This window comes from Rana temporaria, chromosome 1 (genome assembly GCF_905171775.1).
Source record: "Rana temporaria chromosome 1, aRanTem1.1, whole genome shotgun sequence".
In the NCBI taxonomy this organism is placed as follows: domain Eukaryota; kingdom Metazoa; phylum Chordata; class Amphibia; order Anura; family Ranidae; genus Rana; species Rana temporaria.
This window is the reverse complement of record NC_053489.1, coordinates 319,201,972-319,214,715: the sequence shown is the minus strand read 5'-3', so window position 1 is coordinate 319,214,715 and position 12,744 is coordinate 319,201,972. Positions and strand designations below refer to the sequence as shown.

The following is a 12,744-nucleotide window of genomic DNA, read 5'->3' as shown; positions in this document are numbered from 1 at the left end:
CCTGTTGATGTGCCCAGTAAGTATGGTATTTTTCAACTTCCTTAAACAGAACAAGCTGTCCAGAAAAACTGCTGTGGTTGAGACAAACCATTTACCACTAAAAAGGTTGTTTACAGTGCTCTGATTTTCTTTATGCAAAACCCTTATGCCAAACAGAAAAAAATCTGTTGCTGGAACTCCTTCTAAAGTGTTAGCTGTTGGCTTTAATTTGTAAAGTCTATCTAAATCTTTTCATGCATCAAACACTAGCCTTCCCTCCAGATCGACTATCCTGTCAAAATGTTTATGGGGCTCCTCCATAGAGAACCCCTAAGACAGGAAGTGCGTTTACTGGCTGAATCATCAGATGAAAATAAAAGGAAGGAAAGAAAACCTATGCACCTATCAAATTTGGAATCTGCAATATGTTACATCTTTGTGTTTGGGTTTAATGTTACTTTAATTGATTTCTATACATGATCCACCAAGGTAGGAAAAAGTATGGTGAATTATTATAATAAAATGATAGTCCTTTTATAACAAATACAGTTTGTAATATATCAATAGCAAATGCTATATATGTATAATATTTATATTTTTTGTGTACCTTTTTTAGTTCTATTTGCATAAGGATTAATCATACTTGCTTATTACATACAGGTATGCAGGATTTGGTTGCCCTTTTGTAGCACAAAACGATGACTGTACTTAACGTGCCTGATGTGACTCAAAATATACACTTTTTAAGGCTACATATTTTCTCCAACCAAAATTGTTTTTATTTTTTGGAGTGGGTTATAACCTCTGTCTGTGTTGATGTTGGAGAGTTTTCATCCCATTTCTGTCTTGTTGACCAAATCTGCTCAGCGAGGTCACAGCAACACAAACAACATTAGGAGAGATTCTGATCACTTCTTGCCTTAGTGACTATATAGAAAGTGATGGACAAATCCCCAACCCCCCAAATAAAAGTGTGATTACTCACCTAAAGCCACAGTCATGTGCCATTCTGGTCTCTCTCTCTCTCTCTCTCTCTCTCTTTCTCTTTCTCTTTCTCTTTCTCTTTCTCTTTCTCTTTCTCTTTTTCTCTTTCTCTCTCTTTCTCTCTCTTTCTCTCTCTTTCTCTCTCTTTCTCTCTCTTTCTCTTTCTCTTTCTCTTTCTCTTTCTCTTTCTCTTTCTCTTTCTCTTTCTCTTTCTCCTTTTTAACCACTTCAGCCCTGGACCATTTGGCTGCCCAAAGACCAGAGCACTTTTTGCGATTTGGCACTGCGTCTCTTTGACTGACTGACAATTGCGCAGTTTTGCGACAAATAGAGCTTTCTTTTGGTCTTTTTTTGATCACCTCAGTGGTTTTTTACTTTTTGCGCTATTAACCAAAATTGAGTGACAATTTTGAAAAAAAAGCAATAGTTTTACTTTTTGCTATAATGAATATCCCCCCAAAAATATATGCAAAAACAAATTTTTTCCTCAGCTTAGGCTGATACGTATTCTTCATGTTTTTGATAAAAAAAAATCGCAATAAGCATATATTGATTGGTTTGCGCAAAAGTTATAGCGTCTACAAAATAGGGGATAGTTGTATGGCATTTTTATTTATTTATTTATATATATATATATATATATATATATATATATATATATATATATATATATATATATATATATATATATATATATGTGTGTATATATATATATATATATATATATATATTTTTTTTTTACTAGTAATGGCGGCGATCAGTGATTTTTATCGTGACTGCGACATAATGGCGGACACATTGGACACTTTTGGCGCTATTTTAGGATTATTCACATTTATACAGTGATCAGTGATATAAAAATGCACTAATTACTGTGTAAATGTGACTGGCAGTGAAAGGGTTAACCACTAGGGGGCTAGGAAGGGGTTAAGTGTGTCCTAGGGAGTGATTCTAACTGTTAAGGGCTGTGGCTTACTGTGACACATCACTGCTCCAGATGAGAGAGAGCAGACGATCGGTGTCAGTGTCACTAGGCAGAACGGGGAGATGCTTGTTTACACAGGCAATCCCCCCATTCTGCAGCTCCGTGACACACGATCGTGGGACACCGGCGGACATCGGACCGGGCACGATCATGGAGCTTGTGGCAGGGGCATGCACACACAGCGGCAAATTTAAAGTGATGTATATTTATGTCGATTTGCCTCTCCGTGCCATTCTGCCGACATAAATGTTTGTGACCCGGTCCTTAAGTGGTTAGTGTCCCCTTCACCACATATGTGATGTGGACACTTCCTATTTGCTGTCCCGTGCCAGGGTCTTTGGACCAGAAGAGAGGTGATTTATGCTTGGGGACCAGCTTACACGGGTAAATACAGTGCTGGACTTCCGGTCCCCACTCTTGATAATGGTGCTGGCAAGGGACCCAGACAGCTTACAAGGTATTAACTTGTTGAATGGGTTATAAAGGGGAAGGAGTGGGAAGGGGTTAACTGTTGCCCATAATGAGCTTTAAGAAATGGCAAAGCAACCTGACAAAGAATTAAGCCTTACCCAATCTGTCCAAAACTTGTATGTAGTTTTGGCTGGAGTTGTATCTTAAAATACATTGGGGGGCTGCAATTCCTGGCATCCTTCTAAAACTGCTAATTGCCTGGCTGTTTTGATGCTCTTGCTATATGGCTTTGAGTCACTGATCTGGAAAAAATATAAAGATGGAGATTTGACTTTCATTTGTTAAATGCCTTTTCTGGGTAAGTGGCGGCATTTGAAAAATTAGGTGCATTTTAATATACATCAAAATGTGTATGCCGGGGCGTGGCTACCGCGCGAAGCTGCATGGACGTGTAATCCGACAGCTCCGCTCCAGGCACGGGAACCGCCGACGATAGAGGCACTACCACAGCTCACATCCACTCGGACTCTCCGCGTATCAGACCCCGGACGGCAGCGGTATGACCCGCAAACGTAAGGAGTCAAGGGAGCCGCGGAAATTGGAGGACTTTTATCCTCCGAAGGGCCGCGGCCTACACCAAGATGGCGCCGCTCCGGAGACTGTCTCCCCGGCCTCCTCGCGTGGCTCACATTCGACCGCGTCCAGCCCAGGAGACCAAGCAGGCTTGTCACGGAGGTCTCCAGCGACACTCACCCCAGCATCTACTCCTCTCTCCAGAAGCCCTGCCAAATCTAAGCCCCGCTTGGAGGGAGATGCAGGGACACTGAGACCTGGACAGGACTCCATGGAGGACACGAGGGAGCTGATTGACCCATTCACTGCCTTTCCTACCTCAGGGAAGGCGGTTTCAGATACAACTTTAAAGGACATGTTAGTTTCCCTACGTAGCTCCATGCACGCTGATATGATGCAATGCATGCGTAACTTCAAGGCTGAGATGGGAGAAATGGGGGAGCGTGTCACACATGTGGAGGAAAAAATGGGTGAATTTGCCAGCTCTCATAATACCCTGATTGATGCCCATGCTGACCACTCAGAAGAACTAGCTTGGCTTAGGGCAAAGGTGGCCGACCTCGAGGACAGATCGAGGAGGAACAATGTAAAAATTAGGGGGGTCCCTGAGTCAGTCCTCCCAGCACAACTTCATCACTATGCTCGGGACTTGATTCACCAAATCCTCCCCTCTGTCCCGGAGTCCGAACTGCAGATAGATCGCATCCACAGATTGCCCAAGCCAGCCCACCTCCCTGATAATATCCCCCGGGATGTTTTAATGCGGGTGCATTTTTATCATGTGAAGGACCAGCTTATGATGACTTTCCGCAAAACGCAGCAACTTCCTGAGCAATTTGAACGCATCCAACTCTATGCGGACTTATCTCAATTTACGATGCAAAAGCGCAGGTCTCTGATCCCTGTAACCAAAGCGTTACGGAACCATAATGTCCCCTACCGCTGGGGTTTCCCAGTAAAGCTCACTATCACTCATGACGGAAAAAACTCTGTAGTGACGAGTATAGACGAGGGCCTTGCTCTACTCAGAGCTATGGACATCCTTCCGGAGCAATCACAACCTAGTGCCTCGTCCCCAGAGAAAATAGGAGTCCAATCTGAATGGCAAACAGTGGTGAGGAAGAAGAGTGGCAAAAACAAATCCAGCTCATAATATGCCTATATGGTTAGTTTTTTCTGAACCTCAAGGTTCCCACCTTGACCTGGCGTACGTGTACGCACGTTATGTTTACCCCCTCAGTTGTGGGTAGAAACCCTACCCTCTGGTTCTTGCATGGACAAGTCGCATTTTTACTACATTATTTGCTTTTTTCTTTTCTTTTTTTGACTTTCTTTTTGTTCCCCGTCCTCCCTCCCTCTTCCTGGAATGGTCTGCTCTCCGTTCATGCTGCTCTCCCTGCACCGCTCCGAACTGGATCGTCCATCTTCCCCCTGCCTGTCAGTGATGCCGAAAACCTGGAGCCTCTGAAGTTTATGGAACTAAGGTACTGTTATCATCCGCACCCACACTGTGACCATGGCGCTTAAAATAGTGTCCCTCAATGTCAACGGCCTTAACCACCCGGCCAAGCGGGCCTCGGTCTGGAGGGAAGCGCTTAAACTCCAGGCCGACGTTCTTTGCATACAAGAGACGCACTTTCGGGCTTCTGAGCCTCCTCGCTTTCAACACAGGAACTTTCCACATATCCTCACGGCTTCACCCCCCACTAAACAAAAAGGGGTTCTCATTGCTTTCAGAGACACGGTGGCCCTTACATTGTTGGAAACCCACGCTGACCCAGAGGGGAGGTATCTCATTTTGCTTTTGGAACTCAACAACAAACCCTTCACTCTGGTCAGCTTGTACGCTCCAAACTCCCACCAAATCCGGTTTCTGAAGAGACTTTATAGTAAAATAGCTGCCCTCAAAAGGGGATCCCTGGTAATATGTGGGGACCACAATTTAACAGCAGACCACACTCTGGACTCATCGTCTGGTACGAAACGAACCCCACCCCAGCTTCAACCCCTGTTTCACGCTGAAGACATTTTTGATGTTTGGAGGTGCCAGCACGCTGATGAGCGTGACTATACTTTCCATTCTGCCAGACACAACTCTTACTCCAGGATTGACCTGATTCTGGTGGATAAAATGCTCCTGCAGGCGGTGTCCTCCTCCACCATCCACGACATCTCTTGGTCTGACCATGCACCTGTGTCGATTACGGTGGTGGAGGGGCACACCCCGAGCCCTGCATATGTGTGGCGGGCTAACTCCCGAGTTTTTCAGTCATCATCCCATGTGTCTATGTTATCCAAGAGTTTGTCCCAATTTTTTGCGGAGAATGCAGGTTCGGTCTCGGATCCTGCGATATTATGGTGTGCCCATAAGGCTTTTGTTAGAGGGATCATTTTGCAGATATGTGCGAGGGAGAAAAGGCTGAGGACACAGAAAGTGGACAGGCTCCTTAGGGACATCCAACTCTTAGAAGCCCAAAATAAGCTCAAAGCTACAGATCAACTTGCACAAAAACTATCACAGAGCCGCTCTGATCTCAGACTTCTATTAATCCACCAATATGACAAACACCTGCGGGCCCTAAAACTGACCCATTACTCCTCAGGTAACCGTGCTGGTAAATTCCTGGCCCAAAGACTTAAAGCCGCTAGGGTCAAATCTAAAATTCCATACCTTCTCCACTCGTCCAACAATTCTAAAATTGTGAACCCCAAGGACATAGCGAACTCCTTTGCGGAGTACTACTCCTCCTTATATAATCTAAATAGAGACCCCAAAACGCCCCAACCCTCAGAAGATGCCATCCAGGCCTTTTTTGCTAAGATCAATCTCCCCTCCCTATCGGAGGGTCAACTCACGTCACTGAACGCACCCATAGGGGAATCTGAGATCAGAAGCGCCATTAAATCACTCCCACTGGGTAAATCCCCAGGACCGGACGGGCTGCCGGGTGATTATTATAAGCTCCTACAGGACAGTCTGACACCCACACTACAAGCTGTGTTTACTGAAGCTGTGTCCTCTGCCTCGTTCCCCTCCGAGATGCTGAAGGCTTATGTGGTTACAATTCCTAAACCAGGCAAGGATCCCACCACCCCGGCTAACTTCAGACCCATATCCTTGCTCAACACTGACGTTAAGCTGTACGCAAAGATCCTGGCCCATAGACTTCTCCCTGTCCTCCCGACCCTTATCAGCCCTGATCAATCTGGTTTTACCCCGGGGAGACAGGCGTCAGATGCGACTAGGAGGGTGCTCGGGGTGGTGCAGTGTGCTAAGTCCTGTCGGACGCCTTCTCTGCTGTTGTCCTTGGACGCGGAGAAGGCGTTCGACAGGATACATTGGGGGTACATGAGATATACTCTACAGAGGTTTGGCTTCACGGGACCCATCCTTTCGGCCATACTTGCCTTGTACTCCTCCCCTTGTGCTCAGGTGTATACATCAAACCTGCTGTCGGATGCATTTACTATCTCTAATGGCACAAGACAGGGGTGCCCCCTCTCCCCCTCAATCTTTAATCTTTTGATAGAACCCCTAGCGGAGAGGATTAGATCCCATCCGGATATCAAGGGTTTCCCTGTTCAAGGTAGATCCCACACTATTAATCTCTTTGCCGACGATATAATCATCTTCCTCACCTCTCCCTCGACCTCATTGCCGCATGCCCATGACGCACTAGCAGCATTCAGTGACATCTCTTATTACAAGGTGAACTTCTCAAAGTCAATCATTCTTGACCTGGGCATTCCACCTCCTACAAAAGCTCATCTCCAAAAATCCTTCCCCTACACTTGGAGCAAATCCTTTATCTCCTATCTAGGAATTAAAATAATGGCGGACCCATCCAAACTTGCAGATGCCAACTACTTACCTTTGATCGACAAACTGACTAAAGACACCAATAGATTCGCTAATACGGAGCTATCTTGGACTGGACGTTTAGCCACATTTAAAATGATGATCCTACCTCAGATGCTTTACATCTTTAGAACGCTTCCCATCCCCATTCCCAGGGTGCACCTTAAAGCCCTCAATGGCATCCTGTCCAAATTTATTTGGAAATCAAAAAGACCCCGTTGTGCCAGAACCTTATTGGTCAGACATAGATCGGTGGGAGGGATGGGGCTTGTGGACATTCAAGACTATTTTCGGGCGTCGATTCTGACACAACTCAGACCATGGCTGACCTCCCCGAACGACTCTAACTCTATCTGGACCGACATTGAGATGTCCCTTAGCCCGACTAAAAATCTCAAACTCCTGCTACTACTGGACACGTGGAAACCGTTTCCGCTAAGTACTTTACCGCTCACACTTCGGGCCTCTCTTGCGGCCTGGAGGGAGCTGCGTGATGCGCCTCCCCTGCCCTCTGGATGCGTAGAGCTTTCAGTTCCCATAGAGATCCTTTCTCTGGCTATCCCGAACCTTTCGATGTCGGACTGGCGGGACAAAGGTATCCTGTACATAGAGAACCTCTTCCACAATAATGTCCTTCGCCCGTTCGCCTCCCTTCAGGGCCAATTTGCATTGTCCCATAGGGATCACTATGCTTATCTTAGGATTGCCCATTTTTTGAAATCCCTAACTTCTTATCAAATGTGCTTCCATAGGGAGGCATGGGACTTTTACACTTCTGATCCAGCACCACCCAAGGGTATCGCAATTTTTTACAACTTTTTCCAACACAAAATGTATTTTAAGAAATCCCGGCCGTTTGAGAAGTGGGAGGAGGATTTAGGAGTGACTTTTACAGAACAACAGTGGAAGCAAGCATTCCGCTCAATCTACAAAGCGTCTAGCTGTATAAACCACTGGGAATTGGCCCAAAAAATTGCCCTCAGGTGGTATCTCACTCCCTACAGGCTCTCCAAGTTTGTCCATCTTGGCTCACCACTATGTTGGAGGAACTGTGGGGAGTCAGGTAACCTGCTCCACATGTTCTGGACGTGCAAACACCTGAGAAGTTTTTGGAACGCTATATTTACGTACATTTCCAGGATTACTGGATTTTTGACCCGCCCAAACCCTGCCCTTGCGGTACTGCATATAGGCATTGAGAGGTTTCCACCAGATCTTAGAGTGGTGATCTCTCACATCCTGTTGGCGGCTAGAACTCTCATTGCGAGACACTGGAAGGCAGACAGGGCCCCCAATGCATCAGAGGTTCTGGTAATCACCAGGTCGCATTATGTCTATGAGTCTCTAATAGCTAATAGGAGAGGCAGTAGGCCGAGGTTTGATGTGGTTTGGCAGGTGTGGACCACACACTTTCCAAGTGATGTATAGGTGAATTTTTCGAGTGACTGATGTGATTTGTTTCTAAATGATTGCTGTACTGGGGGCGGGCAGACCCTTCCTTCCTCCCTTCCTTCCTTCCCTCCTTCATTTCCCTTCCCTTCCCTTACCTTTACCCCCTCTTCCCCTCCTCCCCCCTCCTTTCCATCTCTCCTCCATCTTAGTTTACTCCCATGACGGGCTAATGTTCTACTTATGGGCCTATGTTAAAGGACTAATGATGTTCCTGATTTTCTTCGGTCTTTGATCTGTCTGTGGACTTATGCTCATGTAGACCCTATATAGAATGTCATCGTGAAATTGGCCTGTTATGTCTCTATACCCTTTTGTATTCTTTTGTTTATTATTTCTGATCCTTGGTTGTACACCATAACCTGTTTTGAAAAACTTTTCAATAAAAACGAATTGATAAAAAAAAAAAAAAAAAAAATGTGTATGCCCTGATATAACTTCCCTGTATAGAAAAGTTCTCAGGCAGTTTGTTTCAGAGTTCACATCCAGTGCCACTGCATTTGCAAAACCGCAAAAAAACATGTTGCAGTGCATTTTTGCACAAATGTATGCAAATTTTACAGTGATTTTATTTAGAAAGCAGCCAAAGCTGGACCAAAAAAGCCTGTTTCCTGCCAGTGTGCTGTAGAGAAGTACTTTTGCACTCTTTCTGGAAGCAAGGGTCTCTCTGCTGTTGTCCAACATGACCTCTACTGAGTTCTGACCTCTTTATAGCTCTGCAGTCAGCAAATGTTTGGAAAGTTTTAGCTCTAAATCGTCAGGGGGCATTTTTTAATCCTGGTCATAGTAATTAGAAAATGTGTTTGTATGTGTGTGTATTGTGTCTATACATTCATTTTAAAGCAACCCTGTCACTGTGACAAAGTGTCAGCTAAAAGCACCTTGTAAAAAAAGTTGAATTCTATCTTTGGTACCTACTGATGGCCACAATGTCGCTACAGGACTCAGTAGAGGCATAACACTTGGTGGGTGTGACCACAGAACTCCACGAAGCACACACTTCTCTTATGATATACCAGTTATTTTGTTTAAAAAAAATAAAAATTGTCAGTTTTTAGGCCAGAGGGTTCTCAGGAAAAAAAAAGCCTTTCACCTCAAAACTCATACGTATTGTAGCTGTGAGCCATTTTTGTTAGTTTAAAGAGGAAGTAAACCCATCTTTTACCAGTTTCAAAAAAATTCTGGCCGGAAATGTAACACTCTCATTGGTTGTGCTCTCAATCAAACTGTCAATACATCCAATGGTTGGTGTCATAACTGTTTACATGTGCAGCATTATGGCAGTTGTAGATAAAACAGAGGGAAATATGGCAGCTTCCTTGGCTGAAAACGATAGGGGGGTTTACTTACACTTTAAGTCTTTTCAAATCGTTGTCAAAATGTAGCTTTTTGATGCTTCAGTAGCAAAATCTTTAATGTATTCATCACAAATAACGTTCCTTGAGAGCAGAACTTCTGGCCTCAACAAAGCTTTCTTTTTACACAGAGCACATGTCAAACGGGGATTTTTAGCCAAAGTAATCCGGATTGCCTTTTGCATCACACACTGCACAGTATTACATTTTTAAGTAGAAACTTTATAAACCTGACGCATTAATATCCTGTGGTTTTATAGTAACGGTTCCCATGTAATGTCATTGCAATCTGTAGGGAGTCAGGTCGATGAGAGGACAGGACCCAAAGATGAACTCCACAAGGACAAAGCTCTGATTCATGATGTTCAGGAAAACAGCATAGAAACAGATTCTGTTTCAAAATTAAGTCGGCAGCTTGGGGGAAATGAAGAATTGCTTTCGACTTCTGGTGTACTAGGTAAATTTTACCATTTTGTTAGCCTAGGGCAATGATCATTAATTATAAACCATAGCAATCAAGCCTATAAGTGTGTATTTTCACAGTAATGCATTTGTTACTTGTTTTTATTGTAGAACTCTCTCAGATTTGAATTTGTGCTCATACTGTTTGTGGTAGTACATAAAGGGTCAGCCCAGCAAAACTTGATATATTTCTTATAGATGTTGGTATGGGCTTGCTGTATAATTTGAATACTGCAACAGTGAGCTCTCTTTGCCATCATTCTTAACTGTGGGAGTTTTGGGTGTTTTTGCCCATCTTTTGTGTCCCCAACTCTCCTATAAAATTTGCAATATTATAAGGGAAAAATTGGAGCTACAGTTTTGGTATGGCTTTTTTTTTTTTTTTGCTTCTGACATTGGTCCTGCTTGGTATGTGTACAGTATGTATGCTTCATACCAAAAAAAAACCTCAAGGCTTACTTATCACGATTTTTTGCCACCCATTACTTATAAAATACTATTTTATTGTTAATTTTATGATATTTTTTTGATTGATGGTAATAAAATTAATAAGCTTTAAGCTGGGGTCTCTCCACATTTTCTTTCTCTTTTTTGTTTTTGCATTAAGAAGTTATTGTGGTGACACCCACCAGTATTCTGTTGATTTTAGCTTTCAATAGTTTTTATTAAAGATTTAACCATGTAAACTAGACAGGAAACCAATGTGTCCTGGAGAAGCATAGATTACAGCCTAGTTGCAACTAAGAATCAAACAAGGCTTTAAAATGCCAAACATAGACTGCGTAGCAAACATGACAATTGGTCTACATGAAGTACAAAACTAAGAACTATATTTTTGCATGAAGCATAACAACTAGACCAAATCAGGCTAACTTAAGCTCCAGGCAAACAAAATAAGCAGATATAGGTCCAAGAACAGGACCAACTGAGACAAAGAGAGTAAGGAAAAAGAGAAGAAAGAGAATAGGATCCCATGAAGGATGAAAAATCATTGCCAAATAGTATTGTGTATATTATTATATACAGTGGTTCGAGCACCTGAATCACATTGGTGGACTCCCAGAACCAATTTTTCAGATGGACGTGTGTCATACCTGGCCAATCCCTGTGGAAGCTAGAAATTATTGTAGTAGGCCCTGCTGGCATTCAGGTCCAATGCCCAATGTAATTTGTGTTTTGTGTGCGTGGGTCTGCGAGTGCACATGTATTGTCTTGAGTATTAGTGTCAGGAAGCTAGTTTTGGAAATTTGGACAGTGTATAATCCCCAGTCCTCATTAAATTAGTAGGTACGATGTCCGACTGGTGTGGAGATGCGACTCGGTGTACATCTTGCGGCATGTATGCATTCTTTGTTCATCCAATCGAGGGCGAATACTGCTGTGCAAAATGTAAGCACATTGTTTCACTGGAAGCCTAGGTTATGAATCTGGGGAAGCAACTGTCAGCACTGAGAAGACCCTCCATACTAAAAGAGAGCCAGGAACGTACACGGTAGGTGCCGGCAGGGGCCAGCACAGAGGCGGGTGGAGACAAAGAGGTGCAAGCACTAGGGAAGAGTGGATGGGTGACAGGAAAGGTAGAGGGGGAAGTGCCAGGGAGGGGCCGATCCAGGGCTGGAGCATCCCAATAAGTAAGCTCCTCTGAGTGACATTGGTCAAACCAGTCAGGGACCAGCACTGCTAGAGCTGAGGCACTCTCCAGTGGGAAGTGGGGGGGGGGGAGGGATGAAGGGAAGGGAAAGGAAAGTTAGATTCTGGTAAGAGGGGACTTAATTCCTAAAAGGACAGAGAACGCAATGTGTAACAAAGACCTGAAGCACCACACTGTATGTTGTCTACTATTCTCAGGAATACTACCGGTACCTCGAGCTACACCAGAAAGGCAGAGGGAAATTAGGGAAGTTAACAAGTGGGTGAGGATCTGGTGTAGTAAGGCAAGGTTTCGGTTCCTGGAGGACTGGGCCAGTACTATAGAAGGGATGGACTGCGCCTAAGTGAGGATGGTGCAGATCTGCTGGGAGTGAAGATAGCTGAAAAGTTAGAGGGGTTTTTAAACTAGGCGATGGGGGGCCCAGAGGTAGAGATAGTCGGCACAGAAAATATTCAAGAGGGTAGTATTGGGAGCGTTGGTGGTAGGTTGACTAAAGCACATAAACCCAAGGTAAATATAGTAACAAGTTCTAGTTGCAGTCTCGCAACACCCAATAAGAGGATAGTATGTGACTGGTCTAAACTACGTGGCATGCTCACCAATGCCAGGAGCATGGCTGACGAGATGGATGAACTAGAGATACTATTGTACGAGGAAGATTTTGATTTTGTGGGAATTCCAGAGACCTGGTTCAACAGCTCTCGTGATTGGCTGGCAACCATTCAAGGGTATACCCTTTATCGCAGATAGGATAGAGAGGGTAAAAAAGGGGGAGGGATATGCCTATATATCAAGAATAATGTGAAAGTGAGAAGTGACATCACTAAGGGAGCTAGGGAGGAGGTGTAATCCTTATGGGTAGAGCTCCAGAGTGATGACGCTAAGGAGAAAATAATACTGGGAGTATGCTATAGGCCCCCTAACCTGAGGGAGGAGAGGGGAGACGTATCTCCTATCACAAGTTGGATTAGCAGGAAGGATGGGACGTGATGTTATAATGGGTGATTTTAATTATCCAGACATAGATTGGGCGAAG

The 12,744-nt window shown here is 44.2% G+C and overlaps 1 protein-coding gene across 3 annotated transcripts in view; it reads left to right on the top strand.

The window, feature by feature from the left end:
- Positions 1 to 12,744, top strand: part of DENND4C (DENN domain containing 4C) — a 210,200-nt gene that overhangs the window by 142,822 nt on the left and 54,634 nt on the right. For all 3 annotated transcript variants that reach the window (XM_040359890.1, XM_040359872.1, XM_040359881.1), the window contains one exon: positions 9,891 to 10,052. In XM_040359890.1, the coding sequence (XP_040215824.1) occupies positions 9,891 to 10,052 (162 nt within the window). The remainder of the gene's footprint in view (positions 1 to 9,890; positions 10,053 to 12,744) is intronic.